The sequence below is a fragment of the Corapipo altera genome, unplaced genomic scaffold (assembly GCF_003945725.1).
Source record: "Corapipo altera isolate COAL_440 unplaced genomic scaffold, ASM394572v1 23b, whole genome shotgun sequence".
Taxonomy (NCBI): domain Eukaryota; kingdom Metazoa; phylum Chordata; class Aves; order Passeriformes; family Pipridae; genus Corapipo; species Corapipo altera.
Window position 1 is genome coordinate 9,595,887 of NW_020884885.1, and position 13,113 is coordinate 9,608,999.

Consider the following 13,113-nt stretch of genomic DNA (forward strand, 5'->3'; position numbering starts at 1 on the left):
TTGGCATTTTAATAGATAGGGTTGACAATGCAAGAACCTGTTGTTAAATAATTAATCTCAGTTGATTTCGAAGTATTAACTTGAACAGAAAGCTGACTCAGATAGTCCATACCATGGACCACAGGGGAAGATGGGAATTTTGTCAAATTGACACCAAAGAGCCAATGGATAGGAATGGTCTTATTTAAACCCTTCACAAAGACGAATCCAAGAAAGCTGCAATTAATCCCATCCTTTAAACAATCACAAGAGTAAGTAAACAGCACAGCATGTGACTGAGAGAATTCTGCCACTCCTATTAATTAAGTGTAAAATGGTGAAGACAAGGGGTATTATTTAAAATGTCAGTGTAAAATTAAAACAGGCACTGAGTCTTGACAAATTGTGCTCAATGTAAAGAAAAAATAATCCAACACAGCTTCACTGAGGAGGAGAACTCCCAAGAGCAAGAACACGGTAAGAAACAGTAAGCAGCAAACCAAGTATAAATCTACATTACATAGCCACCACAATTTTAAAAATGCAGACTTTTTGCTTTATTTGCAGAATGACTGCATCACGATAGGAATAGATCCACTTTACATAGCAAGAGTGCAATAGCACGTAGACAAAGGCATTGAATTCTATGTATTTGATAGGCAAAATGTGCAAAGTTGCAGAAGAGTAATAAATACAGGTGGTCAAGAGGGACTGACTGAGATGGAGAGACTAAAAAACCTCTCTCTTCTAACACTGACTTGGAAGCAGTGACAGATTGAGGCTAGGAAAGTATATGCAACTATTGTAAAGGAATGAACTCCAAGATACAAGAGTTTAAGATGATTGAACAGAACCGTGGATTAAAGTTAAGAGAGAGAAAAAACAATAACCTCACACTGACTGGGGGCTGGCTGACTGTCTAGCATGCAAAACCCTTACTGTATCTCCCTAAAATACAGGGCATTTAAGTTTATATTCTCTACCAAGGCTAGATCATCAGGTAGTATAAATCAGAGGAACCCTTCTGACTTCAGGCTCACAGAAGCTTGTAAGAAGTTTAGATGCTGAAGTACTGAACGTGATAAAGCACAGACATAGGGCCCAGAACTTCCTAATATTTATATACTTAGGTCATGGAACACTCTTCTAACTGTTGAGATTAGTATTTTCCTGTGTTTAAAACAAAAACCTCTTGAAAAATATTGTCATAAATGCAAATAAATTCACTTGTTAGCTCTTCAGGTCTTCTCTCCCCAGGGAACAAATGTTTTTACCCACTTGTGTTTCTTAAAGTGTGTTTACCAGTCCTCTGCATCTTGCGCTGTATTTTGGCAAATCAGTTTCCTCTCTAAGCTCAACTTCCCTAAATTATATTTCTCTCTTATTAATAATTTTGAAATCCCCTGGTGAATGTTAGAGAAGCATATAGTTTTGTCTTTCACGATAATCTCCTAAATAGGTTTCAGTTGAACAGATGAAAATTTATATTATAAACCTCTCAATTACCTATCTGTTGATACAATACTATGGCTGAATATAGCCCTGATTCTTTGAGGAATAATTGTAGATTTATGCAGTGTAAAATGGATATTTATGGTAAAAGTAGAAGGGTTGCTAAATAATGCTGGTAAAATTCAACCATATTTTTAGGTCTTGCCACTCTCTGACCAAGTATCTTCAAGAAAGACTATCAGAATGCACTTCAAACCATGCACAAGGTAGGTACTTGCTTTTACCCACATCTATGAGGGAGGAACATTATGAAGTAACCTGTAATGATTTATAGATCACTAGTAAGTGACATATAACATAAGTATTGTAAAACAGATGAGAAAGAAGTAATTAAAATATAATTAACAATTAATTTACGACAACATGCCCAAGCAAAAAAACCCCCACCAATCGTTATAAATGGAACAGCAAAAAGATTATTATCCTAATAAACATTTTGAGACATAATTCTCTCCCCTCCAAAAAGAGACATTAGAGAAATAAACCAACCCAATGGCAGAAAATAGCTGCCATGAAATAATACTAAAAGTTTGCATCATTTCCAGAGTGATTTTAAATAGCAATCCTATGTCAGGAAAAAGACAACCAAAGACATGGTGTCAATGAAAAAAGAAGAAAGAAAGGAACTACAACGAGGTAGGATTATTAGGGAAAATATATATTATCTATTCTAAAACCACAAAGATCTTAATAAGAGGTTTAAAGAAAAAAAGAAATGAGAAAAATGGTTGTAGTCTTACATATCAAAGTATTTTTAAAGCGTTTGAATGAGCTGTTCCTTGTGAAGATGCTTCTCCACACCTCAAGTTACCTAGAAGCGAATGATCACGTAGCTGAATTGTTGTGTTCAGAAAGGTTTGGATAACTGTGTTTTAAATATTTGAGATAGAATGAATTCATTTAATAGAATGAAAAACACACATGAAAAACAGGCAAAATGCATTTGTGCTAAATGAAGTTCCCTTTTTTAAGTAATATAAAGCTCACTGAGTAAACAGAAGGCAACAGACATGATCCATCTTGTACAGCTTTTGGCACCGTCTCATAAGACACTTTCATAGAATGACATTTTAAATACAACTAGGGGAAGGTGTGCAAGCATCTGACAGAAGAAAACCGTGGTGGTCATTAGTCATGACTCATCAAAATGCAGAGGCACATCAGAAAGACACATCTCGGGATATATCCTGTGCTCTGTTTTATATACTGTGTTCACTACCAACTTAGATGATATATTATTATGATTATAAAATCTGTGCTATAACAACTGATAACTTCAAAACAATGGCAAACGGATGCAAACACTAAAAAGGATGAGATCAAAAACCCCAAATCCTACTGACAAATTGGACAGGTTGTCCAAAAACAAACAAGGTAAAAAACAGTAATGAAAAATATTTTATCCTTGGGAAAAGAATGAAACATGAATAAACTGTGTTGAATTCTGGACTAGACCGAAATACAGCAAAACCAGATCTTAGGGTTGTACGGATAACCAACAATATAAACCAGTAGTGCAGTACCACTGCCAAAAATGTGTTTAATTCTGGAGCACGTTAACAGGTGTGTCATATACAGGACAATTTGTTTGGTTTCTTAAATTCTCGTGGTACTGAAGCCCCAAGTGGCATAATGTATCTGGTCCTGGATTAACACCTTAGAAACAAAAACACAGGTGAAGAGAAGCAAGAAAATAAGAAGAAGAAGTTTATGAATCAAACCCTTGGAGAAAAAGCTGAAAGAATTAGGTATGCCTAGTCAAGAAAACAAAAGCTTCAAGCAAGATGCATCTTTCTGACACATACAAGCTCATTACAGAGATGTTGATCCTCATTACAGAGATGTCGATCAGCTGTCCTCTATGGCTCCCGTAGAAAGACGTGAAAGAGTCAAGTTGATTTGCAGCAAGAAATGCTTAAAAGATTTTGCTGATCAGTATTCCAGCTAAGGATTTTTCAACACTGGAGCAGACTGTCTAGGAGGACTGTGGAATCTCTTCCACTGGATTTTTTTAAAAACAGAGTTTGATAAGCATGCTGGCACTAGCCTTGATATATTTAGTCTTGATGCAGTGCAGGCTAGACTAGGCGATCTTTTGGGACTTCTCCCAAATTTAAGTTCCACAATGGATATAATTCAGAAAATTCTAACTAGAAACATAATTTCAAACTCTGCACTCTGATTGATCGAATTCTGTATTACTAGTAAGCTCCACTAAATAAACAGAAAAGCCAGGAAAATAGTAAATTGTTCCCAACAGTTCTCTAAGTTTAAAATAAAATCACAGGTTCCATGCTCTCCGACTATGAGATTTTCCAGTGGCCCTTTTAATTTCTATAATTATTCCACTGGTACATTACCCACATCAGTTCTCTCTGCCATATCACCAGTGAACTAAAGAGGTGGTAGCTTGGAATACCAGATGGTTAAAAGTCAGGATTTTATCCATATGTAGGAAGATGCAGTGAGACAGTTGAGCCTCCAACTTCACTGTTGGACCTGTAAAGAAACAGTTTAATTTTCCAAAGAGTTGAGAGTCCTACAATTTTGCATCTGGTGACCTAGTTTGTAAATTATAGTCTCTGTGTTACATACATTAAACGAAATATTAGCATCGACTTATATTTTATGTCATCACTTTTTCCCTTGTTGCCTTCCCTGGAGTTTTCTAAGTAGCAGCACTACTACTGTATACCCACATATGCTCAGAGATGTCATAAACATTCAAATACTGTCACCATTGTCCCCTACAGCGTTTCTCAAGTTACTGCTTATTTATTTTTAAGAAAACAGTAATTCATTTGCCATCTTCTGCAGTGTTACCACAATTGTTTTCATTTACAACAAAACTCATGTTAGCAAGTCAGAGTTTATGTGTTACTTGATTTTCTTCACATTTCATTTAACTGTTGCTTTCTAAGCATTCCAATTGCACATTTGTTTTGGGAAACTTTATGATCATCTCATGGACCACCATTAACTCTACTTTGCAGTGCAGAACAGTAAAACTAGAGATTACATTAAATGACTACATTCAGAAGCTGAGATACAAAGAATCGTGTAAAAGATCCTTTGTAATGTAGCGGCCAAAGTAGAGATTCATCTAACCCCATCCCTTTTTTGTGTGTGTCTGGAAGGTGGGACTGAAACCAACCTGCCAGGCCATTCAACTTTCCACTCTAGGGGAAAAAAGAAAAAAAAAGAAACAAAACCCTAAGTAAATTAACTCTCAAAACAGGGAAAAAAAACCCCCAAACAACAAACCAAACCTTTCTTCATGCTTTCTTTCAGATGGTAGCTCTTCCTGTGTCTCTTGAAATCTGGTTCTGCTCCTTCTTTTACCGGTTCCCTAACATCCTCTGTGTAAAAATAATGCAAATACACCATCTTTTATTACTGATGAGACTCCTCCCTGCAGTGAAATGGCAATTATCCAGGCCTTGCACAATGTCTGCATTGCAAAAGTAGCCGGTGGGCTAGCCTTAGGAACAGCACAGCTTATCTGGCACAGAAAAAAAGAAGAGAAAAGAGGAAGCTCTTAAAAGCCAGCAGTAGAAGAATTCAGTTTGAAGACGGAAGCTTAAAGACCTTTATTCTCCAAACACATTCAAATGGATAAGTAGCAAGTTGTGTCTCCTAAATTAATTTTTGACCCCACAGAGAAGTTCTTTTATAAAGAACTGGAGACCTGTGTCTTTCTTTGACTCCCAGTTATCAATGTAATTTGCTATCAATGGTCTCTGTAATCAGATAAGAAGTTTGTGGTAAAAATCAATCACGCAATCAGAAAGAAAGATGACCTTATGTCTTGATATGTGGAATATCTCTGATGGGTTGAGTTTTCCTTTCTTAAAAGCCTAGAATATATGAATTGGGCCTGTAAAACAAGCAAGTAGTCATGGGAATAGATGCAAAAGACGTAAATGTATCTTTCCCTCAGCTCACAAACCTTTCTTATTTGCAGAAGCTCTGCCACTATAGATGTAAAAATGTAAACAGACAGATAGTTTTCTTTCTTGAAGATGATTCACTTCCAATACTTCACTGGCATGATGGTTTTGGCAAGTACCACCAGCACACACAAGATATAACCCTTGAGTCTTTCTGATAAGATGTCAACTATGTGCTTTCCTATCAGGTGCCTGAATCAGAGATACCTCTTAACACCTCTCCCTCTGTCATATTAGCTCTTGATAAATGTAAATGAGGGAACAAATTAATTACTCCTTACCAGCACTAGGTGAGACCTGAATAAAGGAACAGGTGGGAGCAAGATCCAGAGTTGCACACCCCCTCCACATGAGTCACCCATGCATATGCACACACATCCAACCTCCCTCCTAGTCACATATACTTGTGTCCATATCGTTGCAATTTGGGGATTTTAGGATACTTAACACATTAACATAACATTAGCATTCTAAGAGTTTAAAGGTTTGTGTGTTGCATTTTCATTTATGCTTCATGCTAGATCAGCAGAGTTGCTGGAAACTCTGTCAGAGACTTCAGTGAGCAAAACCCAACACTTTTAATGCTCAGGGAAAACCTCGTCACAGAGGCCACAGGTTTCTGTTGTTTCTGTTTCATATAACTTAAAGCACACTGAGTACACTTAGGAAATTTCAGAAATGGGCTCTAGTCACAGAATTTGAGAGAAACTGTGACCCACATGTAAACTTTATGTATTCAAGGAACAACTCTTCCTTCACTAACATGGTCTAAAATTTAACAAATAAAGTTAGAACCTTAAAGACATATTTTTACTATCTAACAAGCTATTATCAGATTCAAACACAGAATGGTTGATCTATTTTGCTGTGCTATAGAAACTAGAATGATAAAGTTAACAAATCCAAAGAAAAATTTAAAAATATTCCTCAGACAAAACTTAATTAGGTCCTAATTTTCTACTATATTCTGAAAGGTGTTCCATGTTCCCTCTAGTTTAGAATTAATTGCCATAATCTTCATTTACTATTTCAGTCTCATATGGTTTATCTTCTTTCTCAGTAAGTTATTTGCATACTACCCTTTCCATCTCTCATCCTCTACTCCTCAACTTCTCTTCCTAAGTACTCCAAACATTATATCATCTTTGGTCTCTATCTTCACTTCTAGTGAATCCACAAAGATCTTACTCTTGAAAACACCTGGAGTATTGTGTAGCAGAAAGAAAAAAACATTCATCACTGTGTCCTCTTCTATTTTGGAGTGAATGACCAGGATACTGATGTGTTCTTTCACTGAAAAAAATTCTGACTGCAGCTCCTGCAAAGCAGCAGGGTTCCACAGTGCTGTCTTCCAAAAGCCCTTTTGTGTATCTAACAAACAGAACTAATAATTGTTTTGAAGAATTCCACAGTTTTAATGAATCTGTGATATCCTTTCTTCTGTTTTTTTCCCCCTTGACTCCATCATTTGCATTTCCATGTATATGTTAAAAGACAAAATACTTTCAGAGCATTTTGCATGTGCTAAATCTCTGTTCTGCACACAGAAAATTATGTACTGAAATTTCCCATAAGAGCTGGCCAGTACAGCCATCAGAGTTACTACTTGATTTCATCCCCAGACACAACAGGCACTCCCACTTAGATTTGCCTACTTTCTTGTGCACACACAAAGCCTTTACTTACTATAATTTTCTCACACAAACACCTTGTCTAATGGATAACAGACTCTGGCAGCTTAAGTTTGCAAGGAACATTTGATAAGTAGAAATAAAGAACGAAAATTGCAGGCCTTTTTGGGTTACCCCCCAGGATAAGCTAAGCTTTGGCTGTTAAAAATGCCTCCCATACCAGAATTTCAGTGATATTTATTTTTACCAGCCATTTTAGACTTTTTTTTTTTGTTTGGCATGAGAGATCCTGCAAACTCTGCCAGAAATGGTTGTTTTTCTTCTCTGCATCATTAGTGGGGCGGCATTCCAACAGAGAAGGGTCACTCACTTGGTACTTAAGTACTTTTAAAGATGTTGTCCTTTCCTTCCTGGTGAGATAATGGGAACAAAAACTGAAGTAGAGTCTTTCGAGGGTTTGCTGTTACAAAAAAGCTAACTTTGATTGCTAACACTAAGCTCAAAATCAACTAGAATTTGGACAGTGCATTTAATACATGCCAGGAATCTATTATACAACTTACAGCTACCCCTGATTTTAAAATGAAGATGTGGCCTCCATGAGCCATAGAGCCTGTCATAATACTATTTTCTCTTCTGTTAAGCAGATCACCCAGAATTCAGAAGTATTCCTATGACTGAGGAGTAGAAGAATATTTTAAGGCCTTTTTTTCCCAACAACTTGTATTTAAAACACAAGGATCTTGGAGCTTGGTTAGACCTAAATCATTAGGTGAACATAAAGTTCATCAATATAGACAGATCTCAAAATGAGATCAGATTGCTATTTGCATCCTTTCTGTCCATGATTTCAAGAGGGAAAATAAAATCTCAGCAATCCAGATTAAAATGCAGCTAACCAAGTAAATCAACGATGGCATAATGTTCACAGCACAGTTTCCTCTATGCTTATGACATCTTACCAGTTAAGTATATTCTTGACTTAAGATTTCCAGGTACAATTACAGGTGTCATGTTTAAGCTCTGTAATGGTACAAATGCTGGCTACTTAAGAAAGCTGCTGCTGTTATCATGTCCTATTACTAGCTGGAAAATTAGTTGATGTTTCCAGAATTCATCCTGTGGCAGATGTTAGGAGTGACGAACTTTGTGCATCTTATTTCTCTAATGCCTGTTAAACAACAATATAAGTCCTATCTGTTTGTCTAAGTTTTACCTGAAGAGGTAAACTAGTATTAATACTGCATTATTAGAGGAAAATTATTCATTTATTTGTTGGGCAAAAACACTGTGCTGTATGTGAACCAGATAAACAGTTCATTCATCTTGAGAAAGCTCAGATAAGACTAAACACTAAAAGTACTGGATCTTACTCTGTAAATGTCTCCTGGGGAATCAACAATATAAAAATACAGATTTCATCACATAATTTCATTGTGATTTTGGCTGACCTTTTCATTTAAGATAATCTATATAAATGATTAGTAAGTCAAAAATTTAATGAGACGTTTTTATGGGTTTGCAACTGACTCATAATTGAATCTTCAGTGCCATTGATTTTTAAAAGGTCTTACATAATAGAATCCTAATTTCACTTACAAGATTTCCAATAATTTACATAAATAATAGCATATGAAGATTTTATTCTCCATTTCTTCAGATCTTTCCTCAAAACTTATCTCTGCCATGGTGCCCAAAATAATAGATTATCAATAAAGATTGACAGTTGTTTAAGTCAATGTTTTTCTCCTCTCAGTATGATGTGGTTTTCGTGTGTCTTTTTGTTATCACACGTGCAATTTTATTAGTTATTATGTACAAGGTAAAGCTTATCTGAAAAATATGTGGGAAGCCTCAAAGAATACAAAGCACAACCAAACTCAAAAAAGCTGAGTTCTGCACAAGACAGGCTCTTAGCTAACTGTTCTAAAATAGGAGCAGGCTTTGGACACTCAAAGGATGAACTAGAAAGGCTAGAGACAATTTCATAATGAAATGAAAATTCATCTTACATTGATTTCATAGAAGCTAGATGGAACAGTACTGAAGACTGCCCACAGCCTAGTTCTTTGTACGTTGTAGTTGTAATGCTTAAAGCAACAGCATTCCCAACTGTCACCTGAAAAAAAAAAAAAAAAAAGGAAGTTTGTTTCCTCTAATATGTCTAGGCTTTATTGTAACTACTTTAGCAATATTGTTAAAATTCTAAGCAAATGAAACATTTCATTCCAAGAAAATTAATAGAAGCCAGACAAAATGACTCAATCTGTTTAAAACTAGGCATTTCCTTTGGAATTTTTTGCTTGATATCTAGTCCTGTTTATTATTCTATATAATACTCTCTCTGAAAGAGGAGCTGTTTCTCAGCAGAACTTTGTCCAATAAAAAGAAAATATTTCAATTCAGCATTGATAGTATCACTTAAGAAGATGAACATAAAAACAGTGAAGAGTAAGCTAAGCAATTAACATAGTGGGGGCAAAGTATGTGGGACTGGAGGAAAACAGAAATCCAATTTAAGCTAAGTTGCTGAGAAACACTTATAAAACTGACACATAAAGGAGTTCTTCAGTCCATGCACCTTAACATAGTCAAGACATTTTCTTTCATTATATAATTTAAACTACACCACTGACTATTTTCAAACTTGTGGTCACATGGATTCTTACATAACTAAGTTAGCCCAATGTACTTAAAGTATGATTTCTAAAAGGCTACTTAAACCGCAAAGTGAATTAAGCCAAATCAAATCAAGGTCACACTAACTCTGAAAGAGGGCGTGCATAAAATGTATCAATGTGGTCCAACTGATCCTCACTGAATGACTGACTTAGCCACTCATGTCCCTGGTAGACAAAATCCAGCAATTTAAGACATGTAAGTGTAGATGACAAAAGTGTGCTCCATAGGCTTCCCCTAAAGTGAGACCTATACCACTGATAATCTACTAGGGAGTTGTGACAGAGGAAAATACATTTTTGCACTGTCATTTCTCCAGCTGGGTCCAAAAGAACATTAAGCCCTTGTTAGATGTGCTTCTCTGGGGGCAGATATTAAACTTGCAGGTGGTTTCCAGTGACCCAGAAAAGCCTTCCCAATTTATTAAAATGCACTAGTCTAGGGTTCTAAAGTCAAGATGGGAAAACAAACTTAATACCTATGGCCAGGCTGGCAGCATTTCTCCCTTTTCAGGTCATGAGTGTGAGAGAGCAGGTGAGTGCTGCAGCTGATCTGTTATATCACCTAATCCTGGCTCTGGCAAGCCCAGAGAGAAATAATAGTAAACAGGGAAGTCTATAAATGGCTCCAGAAATGACATCTTGTTTTTATATAGTTTTCTTTGAGTCGTTAACAGTCAGGCGCCACTACTACTGAAACGTATCGTTATTAAAACCACAAATGGGATCAGTGTCCAAAAGGTTTCCCTTAGCTGTCTGAAGGAAATAGCAAAGTCTAACCCTTAGAGACCAAAGAGTAACAAGTGAAAAGAAAAAACCAGAAACTGGAGGGATATTAGAATGTAGTATTTAAAACTGGACTTTAAAGGCCTCTTGTAAATCAGTGCTCCGGATACTGATTAAAGATAAATTGTGGTTTACAGAAATGGTTTAAACAACAAAAAAGAAACACAATCTATGGAAGGCTCAGCTGACCAGCATTATGGAAAAGGTTTTTAGATTTGGCTTTTGAACACCACTGAAACTGCCTGGACAATGATAAATGACTGCTTGTGAAAAGAGAGATCTTGATGCTAGTGTAGGAATTGTGCTCTTGAATCTAGTGATCACAAGAAGTCTATCAAATTCCATTTCTCCTCTCCAACAGTGGCCTAGAACCAGATACCTCACTGAAAAGCTCTAGAAACCCTAAACTGAGCAGTTATAGGATAGATATAATGTCAGGAAAAATATTTTCAAAACTAGTCAGATAATTGGCTTCATCATGAAGTAGGACACTTTGTGTACCTACAGATGTGTTCTTTTTTCCCTATGCTTTTATGCATAATAACATAATACTTTGTTTTCTCATTCTGCTTGAATATACCTACTTCCTTTCTACATTCTGCTGAATTCCTGGCCTCAAAAATATCTTGTGTCAATGTATTCTATGATCTAATTGTATCTATTATTTAAAAATCCTATCTTTAAATTTGTAGCCTGTCACAAACTGCAAAAATGAACACATTGGAATTCTGAATGAGTTTCATTGTAGCAAAGATAATTTTAGATAGCGTCATGTTATGCTTAGCCTCTTTAAGACAGTCTTACATTTTTCCAGTCATTCTTCATGCTGGAGTGTCTCATTGTCTACTCCCTAAATTATTCTCTCTGCCCATCCTTGAAATATGTGTATCTAAGCCATATGCTTTTAAAGACAGAACAAAGAGAAGTGGTCCAGATAATTTTGTGGGGGATATTAATAGTTAAGTTATAACATCCTGTTTGGCCTTTTTAACTGTGGTTTCTTTGAGTATAGATTAAAGTTGAGCAGACAATAGTCACCTTCAGCTCTTTCCTCCAGTGGAATAAAGGCAGGTTATATGCTTGTACAAGTGGTTAATTTAATTTCTGTTCCTTTGCATTTGTCATTAAAAACATAGACAACATTTCCAGTACCCCTCCTTTTTTTTTTTTTTTTAATTCCCAGGATTACATCTTGGGCTGGTATTTTTCTAATGGTGATGGAAGAAACTGCAAAGTAATTTGGGAATTTTAGCCCCATCCACTTCTGAGAAAGAGGAGCCCAGCAGGCTTTCTTCCAGCCATGTGAAGAGCTCTGCCTCTCCTACATTCCTGGGACAAAGGCCATTCCCAGACAAGCTTTCAGACAAAACCAAAAAGAACCCTGTGGCTCAGGACTTTGCTGCTCGTTTTTACTTGCATGTACAGCAGGGACAATTCCTGTTGTTCCCCGTAAGTGCCTCTTCTGAGCACAAGGGCTGCAAAAATTCCAGCACAGGAGTGGTACGGACAGAAGGATACAACTGTAAAGGATCTCCTTGGTCACCTTGTCGGTCCCTGCACTCTGAGACGAGGTTGCTACACAGTGAACTTCATTACTTCATTAACCCAGAGAAGTGGTCACAGCACCAAGCCCGGCTGAGTTCAAGAAACGTTTGGACAACACTCTCAAGCACATGGGGTGTCCTGTGCAGGGCCAGGAGTTGGACTCGATGATCCTGATGAGTCCCTTCCAACTCAGCATATTCTGTGATTCTGTGATTTGAAGTTATTACAATTCATCTTCAAATTAAGGTCTTTCCACCAGAGCTGTAGTGCTAATAGACCCTGGCAGTAGACACCTTCTGATTTCCAACCTAAATCTAACCAGAATGACTTTACACTCCTCTTGCCATTTCGGCTCTTCAGCTTGACTCACTCTTCTCCCTCTGAGGTGCCCCTCGGCCCTGGAGCAGCTGCCCCGGCATCGCCCACCGCCTCCTCCTCACAGCCTGGCCGCCATGCTCCCCACAGCCCCTTCCCCAAGGCCATGTCACCATGCTCCTCCCAGAGACCCTTCCCACGAGGTCTCTCGGGGCTCCCACCCCTGCCTCAGCCCCTGTGGCCGCACAGACAGCCCGGGGGCGGCGGGAGGGGGCTGAGGCCGGGCGGGGGCGGATTTGGTCCGGAACGGTGGCGGCGAGGGGCGTGTTCCCAGCCGGGGCGAGCGGCCGAGCAGCGCCGGGAGCGTCGGGCGCCTTGGAAACGGGCGGAAGCTGGGAAGGAGCGGCGTCGGGAGCAGCAGGAGGAGAATGATGCTGAGCCCCGAGCGGCTCTCGCTGCCCGGACCTGAGTACCTGGGTGAGGAGCGGGGCGGGGAAGCGCCGTGAGGGCGCCCTCCCTCGGCTGTGCTGCGGCCCGGCCCGGGGAGGGCGCGGAGGGGCCGGGGTGGCTGCGGCGCGGCCCGGCCCGACCCTCCCGGGGACTGTGGCGAGCGGCCCCAGGCTGGGCCGGACTGAGGGGAGGGGGTCGCGATGGCTCCGTGTCCGCCTTCTCGGCTGGAGAGGGGGCAGCAGTGGGGGGTTACAGGTCGGTGTTATA

The 13,113-nt window shown here is 38.6% G+C and overlaps 2 protein-coding genes across 4 annotated transcripts in view; one reads left to right on the forward strand and one right to left on the reverse strand.

Moving 5' to 3' along the window:
* The window catches only part of LRP4 (LDL receptor related protein 4), a 95,617-nt gene extending 82,666 nt beyond the window's left edge, over nucleotides 1-12,951 (reverse strand). The window contains exons 1-3 of one of the 3 annotated variants that reach the window (XM_027641979.1): nucleotides 12,870-12,951; nucleotides 9,085-9,191; nucleotides 4,761-4,850 (exon numbers count right to left, since the gene is read on the reverse strand). In XM_027641979.1, coding sequence (XP_027497780.1) covers nucleotides 4,761-4,770 — 10 coding nt within the window. In that variant the 5' untranslated portion in view covers nucleotides 4,771-4,850; nucleotides 9,085-9,191; nucleotides 12,870-12,951. Of the gene's footprint in view, nucleotides 1-4,760; nucleotides 4,851-9,084; nucleotides 9,192-12,451; nucleotides 12,518-12,569; nucleotides 12,705-12,869 lie in introns of those variants that run through there. The other 2 variants (XM_027641977.1, XM_027641978.1) reach the window with 2 other exon arrangements.
* Nucleotides 12,703-13,113, forward strand: part of CUNH11orf49 (chromosome unknown C11orf49 homolog) — an 81,610-nt gene continuing 81,199 nt past the window's right edge. The window contains exon 1 of the mRNA XM_027641982.1: nucleotides 12,703-12,873. Coding sequence (XP_027497783.1) covers nucleotides 12,825-12,873 — 49 coding nt within the window. The 5' untranslated portion in view covers nucleotides 12,703-12,824. The remainder of the gene's footprint in view (nucleotides 12,874-13,113) is intronic.